Source organism: Idiotropiscis lumnitzeri, chromosome 16 (assembly GCF_059441095.1).
Source record: "Idiotropiscis lumnitzeri isolate Australia: NSW breed Sydney's pygmy pipehorse chromosome 16, RoL_Ilum_1.0, whole genome shotgun sequence".
Taxonomy (NCBI): domain Eukaryota; kingdom Metazoa; phylum Chordata; class Actinopteri; order Syngnathiformes; family Syngnathidae; genus Idiotropiscis; species Idiotropiscis lumnitzeri.
The window spans coordinates 17022955-17040868 of record NC_142406.1 but is presented as its reverse complement, the minus strand read 5'-3'; the positions used below and the strand labels follow the sequence as shown (position 1 = coordinate 17040868).

Below are 17914 nucleotides of genomic sequence, written 5' to 3'. Positions count from 1 at the left end.
TCGTCGTGAAGGTCCTTGGAGACGACGACGGCATGAGAGAAGGCACGCGCCGCCTTCTTGGCGGGCGCCCTAACTAGCGTCTTCGTCGGCCACATGCAACATTGTTCCTCGAGTCGTCGCGTCTCGTAATGCCACAAATACGTAAACATGGCTCCGGCGTGCACGATGCCAAACATGGAGTGATGTTTTTTGTTTTTTTTTGCATGTTGGCTAAGAGCCTTACATTCATCACAGTATCCTAAAAAAAAAAAAAAGTACCTCTGTTTTGATACCCTTGAGACCATACTTGTGCCTTTTCTATTCAATGTACTTTCAGGGACTGGATGGGACTCCGATTTTGCAAGTTTGATCCTCAAGAAGCGTGCATGGGGGGGGTGTGGGGGAGGGCTCTCTCGGGAGGGTCAAAAAACCCAACCCCCAAAAAAAGTCAAAAGAGGGCGTGGCTAGGACTCCAAGGCGGCGCTGTCGGACTGCGAGATGGTGTTGGCGGAGGGGAAGAGGTCCCTTTGGTCCGTCGGGCTGAGGTAGTCCGACGTCAGCTCGGCGTCCAGCAGCTGCGACGACGAGCCTTTCTTCAGGCACGACGAGTACAAGTTGAGCAGCAGGTCCAGCTTGTTCTCGATCGACTGAATCTGCAGCGTTAGCGGAGCACACCTTTATTGGCCTTTTTTCCCCCCACATATAAATAAATACAATATTTATATCATTATTTGTATTTATTTCATTGAAGGACTTGAATAGAAGGTAAGACCTTGACAACTGCAGGCAATCAATTTAGAAAAAAACTTCTTTCCTTTCCTGAATTTGAGTATTCCGATTGGACTAATTGAGCCGTTTACTTCTTACGAATGGCGTTGTGAGACGCCGCCTTGCGGTCATGTGACACGACAAGCGAGCAGCGTACCTGTTTCTCCACTTTGACCACGCGTCCCATCATGCTCAGCTCATCCAGCGAGTCCATTTCCGGCGGCGTCTTCTCGCCCTTCTCCGGCCGCGCCTTCTTGTCGGCCTGGACGGCGCCCCGCCCGATGATCTGGTCCACGCTGACCCACGAGACGCCACATCATCAAAATCAAGCGGTCCCCGTTGAACATGAACGTGGGCGTGTCCTACCGCATCTGCAGGCTCTTGATGCGGCCCAGCATGTCCAGGTGGCCCGCCGAGTACTGCTCGATGACGTCCTTCACGTCGTACGGACGCAGCGTCTCCTTGAACTTCCTCTTGGCCACCAGGAACTTCAAAATCCTGCCGACGCAAACACAACCGCAAGCGTTGGCCGCTTCCTGCCGCCGCCGCCTCGCAATTCAACGATAAAAGCTCCGCCGCGCAAGATTAATTACAGCATCCGATGACCTTATCATTTACAAACAGGCCCGTCAAAAAAGCGCAATGCGAGCGAGCGCAGATATTGTGATGAGGAGGATGAAGATGAGACTTTTGGCTTATTTGCTGCCTCAGCAAGTCAGAAACGGCGTGAGCCAGCGTCGCTAAATGGAAGCTGTTCACCGAAACTTCAAGAGAAGACAATCCACCCTAATGAGGAAAATAATGTGTTGAAAAATGAACGCTCGGCCACCTTTATCCGTTAAGAGCCAACAGATGAGCGGCAAATGACAACCGAATCGGATGCAATTCAAGAGAGATCGATGTGAACCAGCGTAAACGCACAATCTGGATTCAAACAGATTTCACATCTCCGCTTCGGGATCAAAGATAATGCAAGAGCATTTTAAGGGATTCAATGTGTTGAATGTAAACACGCAATCTGGATCAGATCTGGTTCGAAACTGGTGCATGCGAACGGCAAGTTTTGGCGACCCAAACACGCAAATGAATCAACGTGGTCGGTGTAAAGGCGCAAACCGGAGAAGAACAAATGTCACGTTTGTATGAGTTGATGGTGATGTTTGACTTTGGATCATTTTGATGACATCATCAACCTGCGCCAAAATAGTCAACCAGAAGTGCTGCCCGAACGAGTCAAAGCGAAGCGATATGATAGCCGATAGCTCGCTTTTCCCATTTCTTTCTAAATTTATTTTGCAATTCAGCAAAGGGCAGCTTTCCGGCTTTGGTGACTGATACTTTTCCCCTGCGCCGCCGCCGCCGCCGCTCGTTTAACCGCCGACGCTTTGAAATTTAACACGGGCTGGTGAGCTTGTTCTCTCAGCGGCAGCAAATCTACTGCAGGAGTCGCATTGCATCGCATCGCATAAAGCGAGAATGTGACAAGAACGGCGCGTGAAAAAGACCTCCTTCAAGGCCGAACCGAATGCACGATTGGACACGGCCGACCCGGTTCAAAATCCTCCGTTGTCACCGAAATGTTAAGGAAAGTTGTTTTTGTGCAATATCGTCTTCAATTAAGCTCGTCAAAAAGTAAACCGAATGAAACGAGTGTATTTCCTTTGGCCAGTGTGAACGCACGATCGAGATCGGATCCAGATCGGGTTTGAATCCGTTTGGCTTCCGATACGAATGTTAGAATCTGATACGGACGGATCTTTGTAAAGGGCTCTAAACGCGCAATTGAGATTTGATCCAGACGGAAATCCGTTTTGGTTTCTTTAGCATTCGACTAACCTGACGGCTCGGATGAGCGTCTTGACGGCGGGAATGACCTCGTCCGTGGCCACGTCGCAGTAGCCTCGGTCGTCCAGGCTGTCCTCGCCCAAACCCTCCACTAGGGACACATGGGCATGGGTTGAGTACGCGGAACCAAGCGGAAGAAGCGTCAATTTGGGCGCTACCGTCGACGGGAGGCCTGGCTTTGAGGCGCAGCGACGTCCGGAAGCGAGTGCGGTCGTTGAAGCTCCAGCTCTTCTGCACTTTCCCGGGGCTGGCCGCCTCGGGGACGTTCTCCTGGCTAGGCGAGCGCCTCACGCCCGGGCCGGGCGCCTGCGGCGACGCCTTGTTGCGGATCACCTGCGCCGAGCGGGAATTGTTCATCCGGATCCTGTCCCGAAAGCCGAGTTTGCTGCTGGTGAGCGACAGGGAAAGAGCGGCTCAGCTTTGGTTTTGCACGACTTTCGTCCCTTCCGGGATTGGGTCGGGCCATGCCGCTCGGAACAGAACAACGATGCACGTTGGCTGGCAAACGGCAAATACGTAACGCCATCAATTTGAACCTTTGTTGTTGAAAATCATCTCAGATATATTATCGATTACACACGTCGATAAGAATATTGTAAATAAAAATATTCATAAAAAAAGTAGTTTTTAATCAAATAAAAATATTAGAATTTTACAATACACTTTGACAAATGTGTCAAAATATTTTATTTACAAATGTTTAAAGTAAAACCATTTTCTAATTAAATGAAAAAAATATATTTAAAAATAACTTTAAATTTATCGGATAAAAGCAGAAAATTTAAAAAAAAAAACACGAATTGACTTGAATTTCCTCAAATGTTTTGTTCTCCCTTGGCAACATCCATGCTGCTGATAAAAGGAATGCAAGAAGTTGGGACGCAAACTGGGAACAAGCGGCTAAGCATGAGCACGCTAACTGACATCATCCTAAAAGCGTCGCCGCGGCAACAACAACAACCATGCCCGACTGATCTCGTCATGACACAGCAGATGCTCCAAAATGCCGTCAGAATAAAAGATGAAGCGTCCAAATCGACTTCAAAGTGCACACACACAAATGAACGCGCTCGCCCGCGCTTCCAAGTCAAAATCAAAACGCAAACTAGCGACATTCCCAACGTGCTCTCACGCGTCCGGCCATGAGCAAGACACATTTTTGCAGATGCACGCCATTTATTGGATCAGACCGCGTGCGTGTGCGTGTGTGTGTGTTGGTGTGTGTCATTGTCACAAGTGGGCGATGAAAGTCAGTCATGATGCAGAACATGGCCACACGAATGCAGGTGCGTCCTTTTAAAAAGTCGACACACCCCTGTTCAAATGTTTGCATTTTGTCATGTATTAAAAAAATAAATACAATTCCTGCAAAAATTTTAAAAAGTATACATCTGTTTGTTTTTAAAAAAAAATGCTATTCTTCATTTGGACTTTTTTTTAAACATTTAAGACTTTTTTCTTTTTTTAATTTTAATTTGCTCATATTATGACTGCTTTTTTCTGACATTTTTCACCCTCATTATTTCATGAAAAACCACAACTTTTTAGATAATTGTTTTTTTTTTTTTTTACAATTATTCAAAATATTACAACTTTTTAATCTTTTTTCTCCGACTGGAACATCCGGTCCTATTTGCATTTCTCCCGGCGTTGGTGTGACCACGTGCCGACGTGCCGACGTGGTGACGCTTGAGTCGATTTTTGGCGGCAAATGTCCATGCAAAGCCAAACATGAGCGGCCGTAAGAGCCGGTAAATAATAAAGAAAGAAAAGTGAGGCATGCTGAATGATTTATGCGCCAGGCCGCCTTCCCATTAGACATGCTGGACTCGTCACGCTCGTAAAAGACGGGCGACTTCCGCCGCGGGTTCAGCACACGCGTTCTTTGCGTCGAGGTTTTCGATGCTCGATTATTTAAGAGCGGCGGCGAGCAGACGCAAAGTCGCCTCAAAACATCGTGAAAGATAATTTAGTTGAGTTGGACATGTACGGAAATCAGTGTCCTTTGGTCTCATTGTGCAAATGCTGAGGATTCTTTTTTTTTTTTTTTACCCTTTAATGGATCAAAAACAGCAAACGGCGACGTTGCCCGGAAGCGGCACGCGCGTGACTTTCTCCGTAAATGGCACGCGATGTCGACCGACGGCTCGGGGCCGCCAAAAGGGTGCAACGGGGGAGGTGAGTAAAGGTCAAAGGTCAAAAGTGGCGGCGGCGGGGGTGCACAGGCTGAGCGCGCATGGATACCTCTGCTTGCGTCCGGCATGAATCCGGAAGAGACCTCGCTTTTTAGCGAGGACTTGACTGGAGGAGGAGACAGACAAGGCAGAGAGGGTGAGGCAGGAGGGAGGAGGGAGGGGGGAGGGGGGAGTAGGGGGGGGGGTCCAAAGTGAGGGACTGGGGCAAGTTTTCAATATTCCAAATGGTCTTCAAAGTGATTGGCCACTTCATTAGGTACACCCCTCATTTCGATTCCTTGACATTTTTACTTCTTTCCTCGACTCACAAATAGAAACGCATTTTCTAGCCTAATTTTCTTGCCGCTAGTTGACGGATTGAGCCTTTTTTTTTTTTTTTTCTTTTAAGTTAACGTCTTGCGCTGGAGTTTGTCCAACGATGGCAGTTTTTGGAATATGGAGTCATGGGTTTTTGGACCAGCATGGGGTGGTGAGCATGCGGGACACCTCAGGAGTATATCCGTCCACAACAACAACACACACACACACACACACACACACACACTTTGCTATTTTGGTGTTGAACAACAACAAGAAGTTAGGCAAGCAAAAAGCGGCAAGGCCCGGCGCCGACCACTTGAAGCACAAACCTGCGCGGCGCTTCGGGCCTCCTGAGGACGGACGGGACAAGAAGGGGTGCAATTGGGTGGGTGCGTGTCATGATGGAGGCCACAAAGAGGAAAAAAAAGGGAAGAAGAGTGAAAAGCGGTGAGGATGAGGAAGACCAACACAAAAAAAATGGAGACTGCAAAAACTTCAACTGAATCAACATTTCAAATGAAATTCCGTGATTGTTTTTTTTTTTTTGCAGCGTTTCAAACCACAAAAGTAGCCTGAAAAAAACAACAAGATTTTGTGAAATGATCAGATCATTTGGACTTCAATTAACAATTCCTCGTTTGATACATTTCACATTTGTTGTTTTTTATTTTTCACATCAGTTTTTGCAGTACACAAGAGAGTCAGTGCGTTAATTTGCGATTAGACGCACGGCAACACACAAGCTCGCGTGTGTGTGTGTGTGTGTGTGTCCCTGTCTCGTGGGCAGCGGTGCGAGGTGCGTACCTGTCCCCCGACATATAGGGGGCGCTGTAGGGCCGCAGCCCTGACAGCGGCACGTTGTGGTAGTTGACACTGTACGGCGGCGGCGCCTTCTTGCTGGCGTTCCGCTGCCGCTGGAGGTGACTGAACAGTAGCGTCAGTTCTCTGACGGCCACGTGCACAAAATAAAACATAAAACATGACAAATTCAACGCAAAGACAAAAAATAAACAAAGACAAAAAACAACAAGGAATGCCGAAGGCAAAATCAAAACATGCAAAATCAGGAGCTGCACAAGAGAGCCGAACCACGTCGAGGCCGAAACACAAAACGTCGGGGTTACGCAATCCGTCGTCGAGTTCGCCAAAAGTCGTGCTCACAATTTTCCAAAATGGAGTCTCGCGTGGCGGTTACGCAATATCAGGCTGAAACGTTTGTCTTTGAAATTTACAGCCGCCAACATTTCAATTCAATTCCGTTTTGTTTTCGAAAAGAAAGTCAAAATCACCCAAATCAAATTGGCTCCAAAAGAAAGTGATGCCGAATTCAATTGGGGGGTTTTGACGCAACTTTTGTTGGCTTTCAGTTCGTTGAGCACCAAAATGGCACCCAATTTGGGTGGTTTTTGATCAAGTCGACCTCGAAAGGCACACTTTCTCTGGTTTTTGTGTTCCTCTGTGGTTCCTCTCCTTTCAAGCAAATTAATGAAATTATTGAGGGGAAAACAAAATAAATCAAAGAGAACCAAACGGTGGCGTCATTGGGAGATAATTCAGTTCTGAGGATGGAACTCATCGGAAGCATGAGTCAGCCGGGCCGGATTTCGGTTTTAGGTATGTACAGAACGTGTGTGTGTGTGTGTGCGCGTCCACCAAACGCGTCCAAACCAGTCAGGGGCCGACCGGCGAGCGTTACCTGAAGGAAGGCAGCATGCTGTCGTAGAAGTACCACGTGGCCGTCAGGTACGAGTGCTTGGCGTCCGTCGAGTAGAGACGCCACGCCGCCTGGCCGACAAACGCAAATATCGTTACGTGGCGGCACGCGTGATGAGCGGGCCAAGTCCGTCGGCGCCGTTACCTGAATGAGGTTGGCGGCCGGCATGCGGCGCTTCTCAAAGTGCTTCTGGCGGTGCTGCTCCTGAACCTTCAAGGCAAAGCCGGAGCCCAGAATGCCCTAAAAAAAAAAAGAAAAAAAAAAAAAAAGTCCGAAGCGAGGACGTGGAGGACAGAAAATAATCACCAACCCAAAATAAGACCGACAGCGGGCAAGGCAAAGAAGGAGACGCCCAGGAGAGCGAAGCCGGCTGCCAGCAGACGACCTTGCCACGTGCGAGGGATCTTGTCGCCGTAACCGATGGTGGTCAACGTTATCTGAGAAAAAAACTAATAAATCAACGTCAACGTATTTCGCCAATACCGAGCCTCTCCCAAAAGCGTGCGCACGACTCACAATTCCCCACCAGAGGGACTCGGCATAGTTGTTGAAGTCGCTGTTGTCCTTCTCGACCAGGTAGACCAGGAAGGAAGCGAAGATGAGCACCAGGAAGCCGATGTACCACGCCGTGATCAGCTCCTGCGAGAGCGACAGCAAGTCAGCGCCACATCCATCATGGCCGCCGGAACGCCGCGCTCATCACTTTCCGCCGCCGCCTCATCAGCACAACGTCCGTCCGTTCGCCAAATGAGCCTTCCAGTGGACTTTGGCCTCCGTAATCATCGCTTATTCTTGAACTTTTATCCCATTAAGTCGCCATTAGGAATCTCGCACAACGCCACAAACGTCGGCATCCTGATGCTCGCTGTCAAAATGTTCAACACTTTTTTTTTTTTTGCTTTCCGCTGCATTTGCACTGTTTTTATTTCATTGAATTGATTGACTTTACGTCAAGGAAATGGCAATTGGCGTCTTTTTGCAATGCCGTCACACAGTTCTGAAACCCCGCCTACCTTGCTGTGCGCGTAGACGACAGACCCGAGCAGCTTCCAGGTGCCGCCGCGCCGGTCCATGCGCACCATGCGCAGAATCTGCAGGAAGCGCATGCTGCGAAGCGCCGACGTGGCAAAGATGTTGCCCTGCGTGCCCGCCGCGATCACCGCCAGCGATGGCACGAACACGATGAAGTCTGACCAGGAAGACGAGAGGAAATGAAAAACAAAAACGCGGCACCCGGACGAGGGCGCCGCCCACGCGCTCCTGACCGATGACGCAGAAGGGTTTGCGGGCGAAGCGAAGTCGGCCCTGCCAGCCGCGATATCGGCAACAGCAGCCCGCCGCCCAAATTCGGATGAAGTACTCCAGGCCGAACACAACGATCATCACGTACTCCTGACCGACAATGGAGACACAAAAAAATAAAGTTAGCACGTTTGTCAACGCAGAACTTTCCGAGCCGCCTGCTTCCCGACCTTTCCAAGCATTTTTTCAATCGACACTTTTGTGATTTATTGGCTTACTTTTCCACTTTGAAGGTTTTCCCGGGACGAAAGCGGCTAAGCGTCCGTGAAAAGGAGGCGTGGACGAAAGCGAGGAGCGCGGGAGGCGAGCGAGGGCCACCGGAGGTGAGGCGAGGCGGCGTCATGGCAGCCGCTTGGGAGGATTATTATGGGATGGCTATTAGGATTAGCGCACGCTGTCCGCGATTTCCTGCTCGCTCGACAGCAGCTGAATCCCCCGCGCTGCTTAGTCGGCGCTCTGCGAACAATAAGCACGCTACACTACGTGCGTGCGTGCGCGCGCGCACCTTTTTAAGGTGAACTTCAAGCGCTTTTCAAGCACTTTCTGCCTCTGATGTTAAGCTTGTCAACTTGCAACTTGCGCTCGACCGCAGACATTTGGGTGTGTTCGCGAAAAACACAATTTCATCACAAAATAATAATACGAAGAGCAAACGTTTAAGTGCGTTTGTTTGCGTGTGCACGCGTTTACCAGAATGAAGAGCCCTTGGCTGGCGACGCCCTGATGTTCGGGGATGGTGGAGAAGACGGACAGCACCAAGCAGCTGAACACGAGCAGGAAACTGAAACAAGCGACACAACAACGGTTGTAGAAGAATAAAAATTTAAATGAAAATGCAAAACGTCTTTGTTGGTGTTAAAAGTGCTTGAATGAAGTGATGGCCACTTCAGGTGGAGAATAAAACAGGACATCAATTTTGCTTCCATTACGTGGTCCACTTGGCGCCTCGCTGGCGTTTACGTAAACAACAAGACAGCAGCTGAGACTTTTTTTTTTTCTTTTCCATCACGACTTTTTTTTTTTTTTTTTTTGCTGGAAGGCCGTGCGAGTTTTGCCACAGTGGAAAGTTTGCCTTGTGGCAAGTGAGATTTGAAAGAAACTGAAAAGAAAAAGCAAAAATAGCCCAAACTTTTATTCACAAAATGTGACAAAATTAATGAAATGATAGAAAATAATGCTGAACTGAATAATCATGAAAAACTAAATTCTTGTTAATTCAAGTCATGTTTAACTTGAGGGAAAAAGCTGAATTGATGTGTTTTGATTTATTATTAATATTTTTCGTATTTTTCCCCCCCAAAAAGTAACACCCCCCTCAGAAAAAAAATGGAATTGGTATGAACAAAACAACCTCGCTGCGTTTTTCTCACGTGCCGTCCGTATTTTGTGTTGCTCGGATTTTCTGCGCACATTATTGACTTTTCAAGCGATGAGGTTTAACAACAAAGTTTTGCAAATGCAATTTGGCTACCTGATTGCTTAATGGACGCCGGCGAGGAAGGGGGCGAGGCGGCCTTTTATGGCCATTTTGCTGTCAGCGTCCATAAACCGCTCTCACGTTACCCCGTGAAAATATTCCAGCCCGATAACGACGAGACATTAACCGGCACGCGTGACGATTTGATTCAATCAGCCGTGAATGATGAACGAGTGAATACGTGGGAGGCGGAGGAACGCGGCCCGTGTGGAAGGGGATTCCGGGACGGGATGAGCCTTTAAGTTTAACTCTCGCTTCTCCCGCAATATTCCCCCGTTGCTCTTTGACGCAGCCCGGAAAGAAACGTTGACAAGACTGATGTGTCAATTAGGAGGAAACTCTGCGTGAAAGGGGTTTCCCTTAAGCTCTTGCCCATTTTACACAGACGTTTTGTTTTTTTTTTGGACAGAACGTGAGGACAAAGTGTATCATTTACGGTAAATCTCGGTGACTTCGAGACCGACGTGCCGATTTTGCACAAACTCTGCGTGAAATGGTCTTAACATAAGGACTAGTTCATTTTACACAACCTGGATAAAGCAAACGTCCCCCCCGCCCTCCCGCAAAGGAATGAGAGCATGAAGTTGAGTGGTCATGCTGGATCTTCTGCCACAAGTCATGTCGTCATCTTGTGGAGACGGCGTGAAAGGGGCTTTGGCCTTTTTCCACGACACTGTCGATCTTAAACAACAATGACAAGAAATGCAGAATACGGACCAAGTGGACCCTGGAAATGACCTTCGTGTGAGGTCGAATCACAACTGCAACAGAGACGGGATGCTGAGTGCGAGGAAGGGGAATTCTGCGCAAGTTGAACACCCACTTCGCTTGCAAACGACTTCCTACCACCTGATTTCGGGACGCCTTGATGCTGCGTGAAAGCGCACGCAGTCGCAGCTGGCGATGACGAAGATCTCGGCGCTAAAGGGGCTGGCACAAAACACTCAGCAAACAAGCAACGATTGAGCACAAAACGCACAAGCGTAAACAACAACAGTGCCACCACACCCTCGTGGCAGCGCACTCAATAAAAGGGGACTTTCCCGAGCAGCAAAAAAAATAAAAATAACAACACTAACAAAAAAATAGGAGACGTTAAGTGCTTTTTTTTTTCTCACCAAAAGTGCTGACTTCGCGATCCGGAGGCTCAAGTGCCGCCCTCCACCTCTTCAAAGTAAGATGGAGAGGAAGTAGGAGGAGTGGGGTGAAAGGGGGGTTATGCTTGTTAGCTGAAAAAAAATACTTTGTTTTCCTGGGAGCTCCCACGAACGCCGATCAATTATTTATTTGCGCGAGAAGGTGCAACATGAGCATTTCGCATCACGACATGGTCGACACATGCTACATGCTACATGCTAACCCAAAGCCAATCAGGTCGCGGTGGTGTGGAAAAAGACAAATTTACGTCTTTGGTGGTAGTCATCGGAGCTGCAGATGAGACAAAATAAAATGTCAGGACGGGAGGGGTGTTCAGTTTGATGCCAGAAAACTCTGCATGAAAGGGGCTTCAACTAAACCCGGAGAAGGCACCACCGTTGCGGCAATATGCTGCTGTTTGCAACTTTCTGCGTGAAAGGCACAGGAAGAGCAATTGTTCGGTGACCACAAACTGCAGAAACTTTTTCAGAAACTTTGCGTGAAAAAGTCTGTTGACGTTGTTTTGGCACCGTCAGATGTTCTGCGGCGACGGCGCGCTGCTTAAAATGTCAGTAGCGGGTGGTCCCACCCGCTAATTGGTTGCCTGCTGCGAACAATACGCCGGATAAATGTCAGCGACGCTTTCAGCTTTGTCGCTGACACGCGTGTGAAAAAATTTCATTCCAAGCTCACGTGACTTTTTAATGAATGACAATGACGCCCCTTTCACAACGTTTCAGTCACGGAGCCCAGCAAAGGTTGGGGAAAAAAAAAAGAAAGGAAAGTGCCCTCAATGCGAACAGGAGTGTAGAAATTTAATCTAATTTATTATTATTTTTTTATAAAAACAAAAGGTGAGCATTTATTTTGAGATTATATTTCAATGTTTTGTGATAATTATAAGAAGCGTCTGATTGAGCAAATCAGGCCTGTTTAGTGCGCGTCATTACGGGTGGTCGTTAACATTTTCTGTTGACACTTTGCAGGTTAAACGCACACATGCGTGAACACACGCACGTTTGTCCGATGTGCACACGCCCATCTGGACACACATTCTCACAGGTCCCCCCTTGTGTACATTTACAAACACACGCAACACACTGACGCTCTCACGCTCACATTTTCATACACTCACGCACACAAAATGACACAAACACTCTCACACGTATTCTCTCACACCCTCACACCCACAGTTTCACTCTCACACAAACACTCTCTATTTTCCAAACCTACGCACACACTGACATACACTCTCACTCTGGCCCAGAAGACCGACAAACAGACACGCTCGCGGCAGGCCAGGCAGACCTTATAAATACCGTCCCCGCGCGTTGTGATTGTGTTTGAGGCCTGTCGCCATGGTTGCGCTTCCTGGCGTGTTTACAGTGAGCGCCGCCATAAATTAAGGCCATCTCAACAACAAAAAAGCGGCCCATGCAGGCGTCTGCACCGAGTGAGGCCTTCGCCTTCGCCTTCGCGGGACGAACGCAAAACGTCGCGAAAAAGGCCAGCAAGACGGATGTCGCCTCTTGATGGAAAAAAAACTAAACAAAAACGCACACACGCTCTAATGGAGGCGCTCGCGCTCGTGCGTGTGCGTGACAAACGTGCTGACACGAGAATACAGCGCGGCACGCTTTTCAGCGCAATGTCAAATAAAGCCAGCGCTTACGCGCCGCCGTGGTTTGTGTCACGCTGGAAACGACAACAAACGCCACGTTGACACAACGCACAAAACGTCGACTCGAAAAAGTCACGTGGGTCAAAATAAGTCCAGGGCGACTGCGGCCACCGGACGTCAGCGCTCTTCCGCGTAAAAATATTCTGAGACTTTTGCAAAGACGTGGGCGGTGCCGCTGGATCGGGCCGACTGATTTAAAGTCGTGTGAAAAGAAAAAACAGGAGGAGAGAGCGAGCGCTCCAAGAACAGCAGAAGGCTGTCGGATAAAAAAAATAAAAAATTTTAAAAGTGGCGCCGCCCGGCCAAAGTCTTTAAATCTTGCCGCGATTCGTTACCCGAACAGGAAGTGGAAGCTTGTCGGAGGACGCCGAAAGACACTTGCAGACTTTTCCATTTTGCAAATCTAAATGTTTTTTTTTTTTTCACGATGGCTCGGCATTCTTCCAAAGATGCTCTCCCGGGTAAGAAAGCAATTCTACAAATGAAAAGTCGCAGAGGAACAACCTGAACGTGACCATCAAATATGTTTGATTCAGAAAAAAAAAAAAGACTCCCACCGTGGCTCGTACGTCCCCCAGTGCAAGTGGACTGTATCATCCAAATTTGAACTCTGACCCCTAACTCACGTTGAATCCCGACCAACACAAAGGCCTAACCGAGCCAAAGCGTAAAAGCCGCCGCACGCTGAGCGACCCGGCCTTTGTTCGGGGTCGTGCGAGTGGTTTTCTTGAGTTGCCAAACGTGGGCCGCTGGATGAAAAGCGCCAAGTCAGAACTCACAAGCTCGACTTGATTCCAAAAACGACGCGACTCCCGGTCTTGCAAATGGCGCGGCATTCCCGGCAATCCCATGAAATGAAGACACTTTGGCGCAGATGAACGGGGGGCGTGGGCACCCCCGCGAGGAGGTTCAAGGTCTCCGGAAGAAACTTTTTGCCCAAGAAAGGAGAAATGGAACGAGCCGGCGAGGCGAGAAGAGACGTCGCGCGCGCGGGAGTCAGGATGCCGAAACGTCAACAGCGCGGCTACTCGGCAACGTCGGCGTCCTCGGAAAACTTGCCTCCAATTTCACGTGCGCATAAATCAGCCTGTGGAATTCCCGCTCGATCCGTTCGTGACGGCAGAAGATGGACTGGACGCGTGCGGAGATGCTGAGACGCCATTTTTGGTGGGAGGCGTCAATGCAAACCAAACAAAAAAAAAAAGTCACATATTAGTTGGCATTTTTTTTTTCCGCAAGACATCGAGAGTGGGCCGGATCCAATTTTTGTTTTGTTTTTGGAGATTGAACGTGACGGTCTCACACGGAACACGACCACATAATGACGAAAACGGTTCATTGGGGCGGAGTTTTCATACGATTGGCTCCCGAACGCACTTTTTGCGATTCGACTTGTCAGAGTTGAAAGCAAAGCGAGACAGCGAGGTCGGACGGGAGGCGGGACGACGACGGTTCAATTAGAGTGGGAAGCGCGGCTAATGAGAGATCCAGGAAGGGCGAGCGAGAGCGAGAGAGTGAAGTCTCGAGCGCTCGTCGTTAATGGAGCACAATTTACACGAGCCGTTGACGTCGACACGGAAAATTAAAATGGGTCCACTTTAAAGAACGCAAACATTTTGTGACAATTTGTGAGCTCCTCATCTGGCGTGTGAAGCGGATGACGTTTCGCTGACTCGGCGACGTCAAGCAAATGGAGGCTGCAACATTTGCCGCATCAAAATTGGTTTTGGGAAAGCAGAAAGTCTTTTCAAACAACTCTTTGATCAATTTTCTGCTTTTGATATCATAAATTGCTTTTTTATTCATTTCGGCATTTGTTTAATTCATTTATTTGGGGTATTTTTTTCTTATGCTTTTCTCGTTTATTCTTTATGCATTTTGTTGTTTTTAATGAATTCCTCATTTAATGTTATTTATTTATTTTTCGTTTAATTTTTTATATGACCATTATTGAAAATAAAATTATTTTCTACTCCTACTTTGTATTATTTGTTTTATTTTTACTGTTACTAAAAATTTTTTACTTCATATTTTTCTGTTTTGTCATTTACTTCTTTGTTTTTATTTATTTCCATTATTTTATTACGTTTATATTTGTAATATTTTTAATTGATTAAAATTTATATTTTCCATGTTGCTGAATTTTTAACTTTTTTTTCCCTACCTTTGACCGTTTTTTGTTCTTATTCGCAAACATGCCTACAAACATAAAATTCAGCCTGTCGTATGACAAAGTGCCTGGCAAATATTTCTGATATTTAAAAAAAACAAGGAAAAAAAAAAAAAAAGGTGAATTACATGACAGCATCTTTCCTAATTGTGCCCCCCCCCCCACCTGGAGGCTTCTTTCACGTGAGCAACCATGCACGGAGGGGCCACGGGGTTCGGGTGAGGCTTTCTCCCAGCTCATCTATAAATACGACGACTTTCGGCCAAGCTTTCCTAAACACGCACGCGCGCGCGCACACGCACACGCACACACACACGCACACGCACACCCCCACGCACACGCACACACAGTAGCTGGAGGGAGTTTGGGCCATAAAAGGTGACGGGATGTTTTCCCGCACAGAGCCAAAGATTAAAGTCGACTTCGAGGCCACCAAATTATTTTGCAACATTGAAATGGAGACTTCTTCATCGTCGACGAGACGTCATCGCGCTGAGAAGCAGAAGCAAAACTTCCTTCATATTAACACGACACCAAGATAAAAAGTCGCCATTAATAATAATACTCGGACTGCGCATGTCGCCTCAATCAATAATTCATGGCCGCTCCATTTCCACCCATCAATCAATCACTCATCAATCACAAGACGACGACGGCTCGCTTCTCATCCACACGAGCACTTTTATGACGATGACGAACAGTCGCCTTTTTTTTGTAGCCGCGACAGATTTAGCTTGGAGTCTCGCAGTCGGTGATGACCCTTCTGGGACCCAAGGGGGGGGGCATGTGAGGCACCCTGGGTGAGGGGTCAAAGGTGAAGGCAAACATTGGCAAACGATCCCGCAAGGGAACGTATTTTCTTCCTGATATGTGCGTGCTTGAATCTTGATACAGTGGGTATAAAAAGTCTACACACCCCTGTTCCAATGCCAGATTTCCGCCCAGTAAATGCCGTCACATCACTGCCTTTCCTTTTCCAATTTCGCCTTCCCGAGTCAAAAGTTCACGTGTAAAAGTTCCTCGACGTCTCGCTCCAAACTGAAGACCGATGGCCGGATCACGAGACGCGAGCGCTGCACGTGCTCCTCCGCGGTCGCAGGCGGCTCAATTCAATGAGTCGCCATGAGGGGGGGCTTTGTTTTCAAGAACACCCCCCCCACCCCCCCACGTGGTTCTGACACAAACTGACAAGAATGTCAAAACGCTTCCCCGGCATGTGAAACCGGATCGCGGCGGGCGAGTATACGATGCGTCGTTGGGCCGGCAAAACAAAGTGCGGGATTTCCCCGGGAAAGAAAAGCGCATCAGCGAGGCGGCAGCTGCGCAATCCAGGGAGGGTCGGCATCCGAACGGCGGCCGAGCAGCCGGCAGAGGACAACTGTTGCCCGACGCTGGCAAAGACAAAGCAACGCTGACACACTTTTACAAATAAGCGGCGGGCGGACCTCAACTTTGACGTTCGCGCTGACGCGGCGTTGTTCGTTCGATAAGGACAATAAAAAGACCATCGGCGCGCAAACATCGTCATCGTCCTTGTCGTGACTTTGTCACTGTTGACATTCGCAACGTTCACATGGCAGGATATTGACAGAAAGCCAATTTGGCTTTTTCGTTGAATCCGACCGCTTCCAACCAAGGAAAAGTTTTGCCTTTAAGTTTAAAATAGTTCACGTGAAGGTGGTGATCACGCACCTGATGTAATTTGCAAGCGTTCCATCCGAAAATCCAATAGTTGAACTTTTGTCACATAATAGCGTCACCGTTTGTTTTTTTTCCGACGGACTCAAAACAAATAAAGGGCAAAATGTTCCATTTTAAACACGATTGCTGCTTTTTCCTCAAAAATTTCATTGCACAGCCACTTTTCAACAGATTCAAAAGAACAAAACCCAAGGTTTGCTTTCTATGATTTGTTGTGATGCATGGCCCATGTCAAGATCAACTCATTTTAATCTCCAAAATGTTTTTTTTTCCATTTAGTGCAAATTGAAGAACGGAGCGATGCTACGCGCGTAATTGAACCATACATCAAACCAAAACGCGCGTCGGGCCTTTTATTTATTTATTTATTTTTCGGCTTGGTTTTGTCAAGAGTGTAAAAGAGACTCACATGAAGACGTGGTAGATGAAGGCCCACCCCCGCGGGCGCTCCAGCACGTTGTACAAGTAGTTCTGCAGCTTGCGGAAGCGCTTGCTGCCCTGGGACGCGCCGGCGCGGGGTCCCGGAGGTCCCGGCAGCGGCGTGCCGAGCAGCCCGGTCCGGTGCGACGGCAAGCCGCGCTCGGGGGTCGACGGCTCGCTGCGCTCCGTGTGCACGGCGGTGAGCGCCACGAATTCCACGCGACGCTCGTCCCCGGCGGCCGGCGGCGGCGGCGGCGCCAACATTCGGACGCCGCCGTTGTTGGACGGGCTCCCCAACATCAGCTTCAACTTGTCAACTTCGGATCCATCCGGAAACGCTCCGCACCCGAAAGCAAAAGACAAAAACACGCGCGTTCGGTTGTTTGCGAACTACTTGAGTCAAGTTACGGTCGCGAATGGAAGCGTCCGGACACGCGCCGCGTGACCTGCACACTTCATGGTGCTGACTGCTTCGGAGTTGGTGCGCGCGCGCTTCCGCTCCACTTTAATAATGGCCAGTGAGCGCGTGGGCGCGAGATTGGGCGTTCAGGTGGAGGAGGAGGAGGGTGGGTCGCGCGCACGCCAGCCTGCCGTCGCTCCGCCTGTGCGCGCGCGCGCGCGCCCCAACATGCGTATGAGAAGAAATTACAGAGGGTTGAACACGTTAAAAAGATTAACAAAATAAAGAAAATAAAAATACAGAAGCGTATTCGATTTGACGAATAATCTCCGCTTTTTACGAGTATTTTTTAGGGCTTTGTGTATTTCAATATTCTTTTTACTTTCTATGTGTTCCTGATTTTTTTTTTGGGGGGGGGGCTTGGTATTGTAGATTTCATTAGCTACTGTAACCAGTCAAGTTTCTGCTGAGTCCATTTGGCCCGTAAATTACTTTCAACAATGACCTTGCTACTCCATGCGACAGATGTCATGCATGCTTTCAAAGTGTGTGTGTGTTTGTGTGTATTTCTTTTGGGGGGGGGCCGTTGCATGTCACATAACAACTTCATTAATGTTTGTCTCTGGGAACAGACCTTCACACTCCGACACTTGTTGGGACAAAGTTGAAGGTAGACTTGCCTACCCAATTTCAGATTGTCAAGTGAAAGTGGCTTCAGGGGCTAAATTCTCAAAAAGCTCCTCGGGGTCAACGTTGACCGTGACGAGATGAGATTGTGATTTATGAGAGGAGCAATTTATCTAATGCACGTTTATGATTATGTGC

The 17914-nt window shown here is 48.4% G+C and overlaps 1 protein-coding gene across 4 annotated transcripts; it reads right to left on the bottom strand.

Moving 5' to 3' along the window:
- Nucleotides 1–375: 375 nt before the first annotated feature.
- On the bottom strand, nucleotides 376–17749 carry kcnq4 (potassium voltage-gated channel, KQT-like subfamily, member 4). Of its 4 annotated transcripts, XM_088319559.1 has the most exons (16): nucleotides 16679–17748; nucleotides 8794–8884; nucleotides 8067–8193; nucleotides 7815–7990; nucleotides 7318–7440; nucleotides 7128–7238; nucleotides 6946–7041; nucleotides 6784–6872; nucleotides 5892–6032; nucleotides 5417–5437; nucleotides 4837–4893; nucleotides 2751–2980; nucleotides 2584–2683; nucleotides 1114–1245; nucleotides 905–1043; nucleotides 376–632 (listed from the first exon to the last, which is right to left on the bottom strand). In XM_088319559.1, the coding sequence occupies exons 1-16, from the start codon at nucleotides 16987–16989 to the stop codon at nucleotides 444–446; spliced, it is 2133 nt and encodes a 710-aa protein (XP_088175685.1). In that variant the 5' UTR covers nucleotides 16990–17748; the 3' UTR covers nucleotides 376–443. The 4 variants fall into 4 exon arrangements, with proteins under 4 accessions (XP_088175685.1, XP_088175682.1, XP_088175683.1 ...); XM_088319556.1 differs by lacking the exon at nucleotides 4837–4893 and having other exon boundaries at nucleotides 7128–7250; nucleotides 16679–17749; XM_088319557.1 differs by lacking the exon at nucleotides 4837–4893.
- Nucleotides 17750–17914: the final 165 nt, after the last annotated feature.

Coding starts and splice junctions, on each gene's coding strand:
- kcnq4 (XM_088319559.1), bottom strand. CDS start 16,989: ATGTTGGGGAGCCCGTCCAACAACGGCGGCGTCCGAATGTTGGCGCCG. Junction 7,042..7,127: donor CCTTCTTTGCCTTGCCCGCT/GTCGGTCTTATT, acceptor TTTTTTTTTTAG/GGCATTCTGGGCTCCGGCTT. Junction 1,044..1,113: donor ATCAAGAGCCTGCAGATGCG/GTAGGACACGCC, acceptor CTCGTGGGTCAG/CGTGGACCAGATCATCGGGC.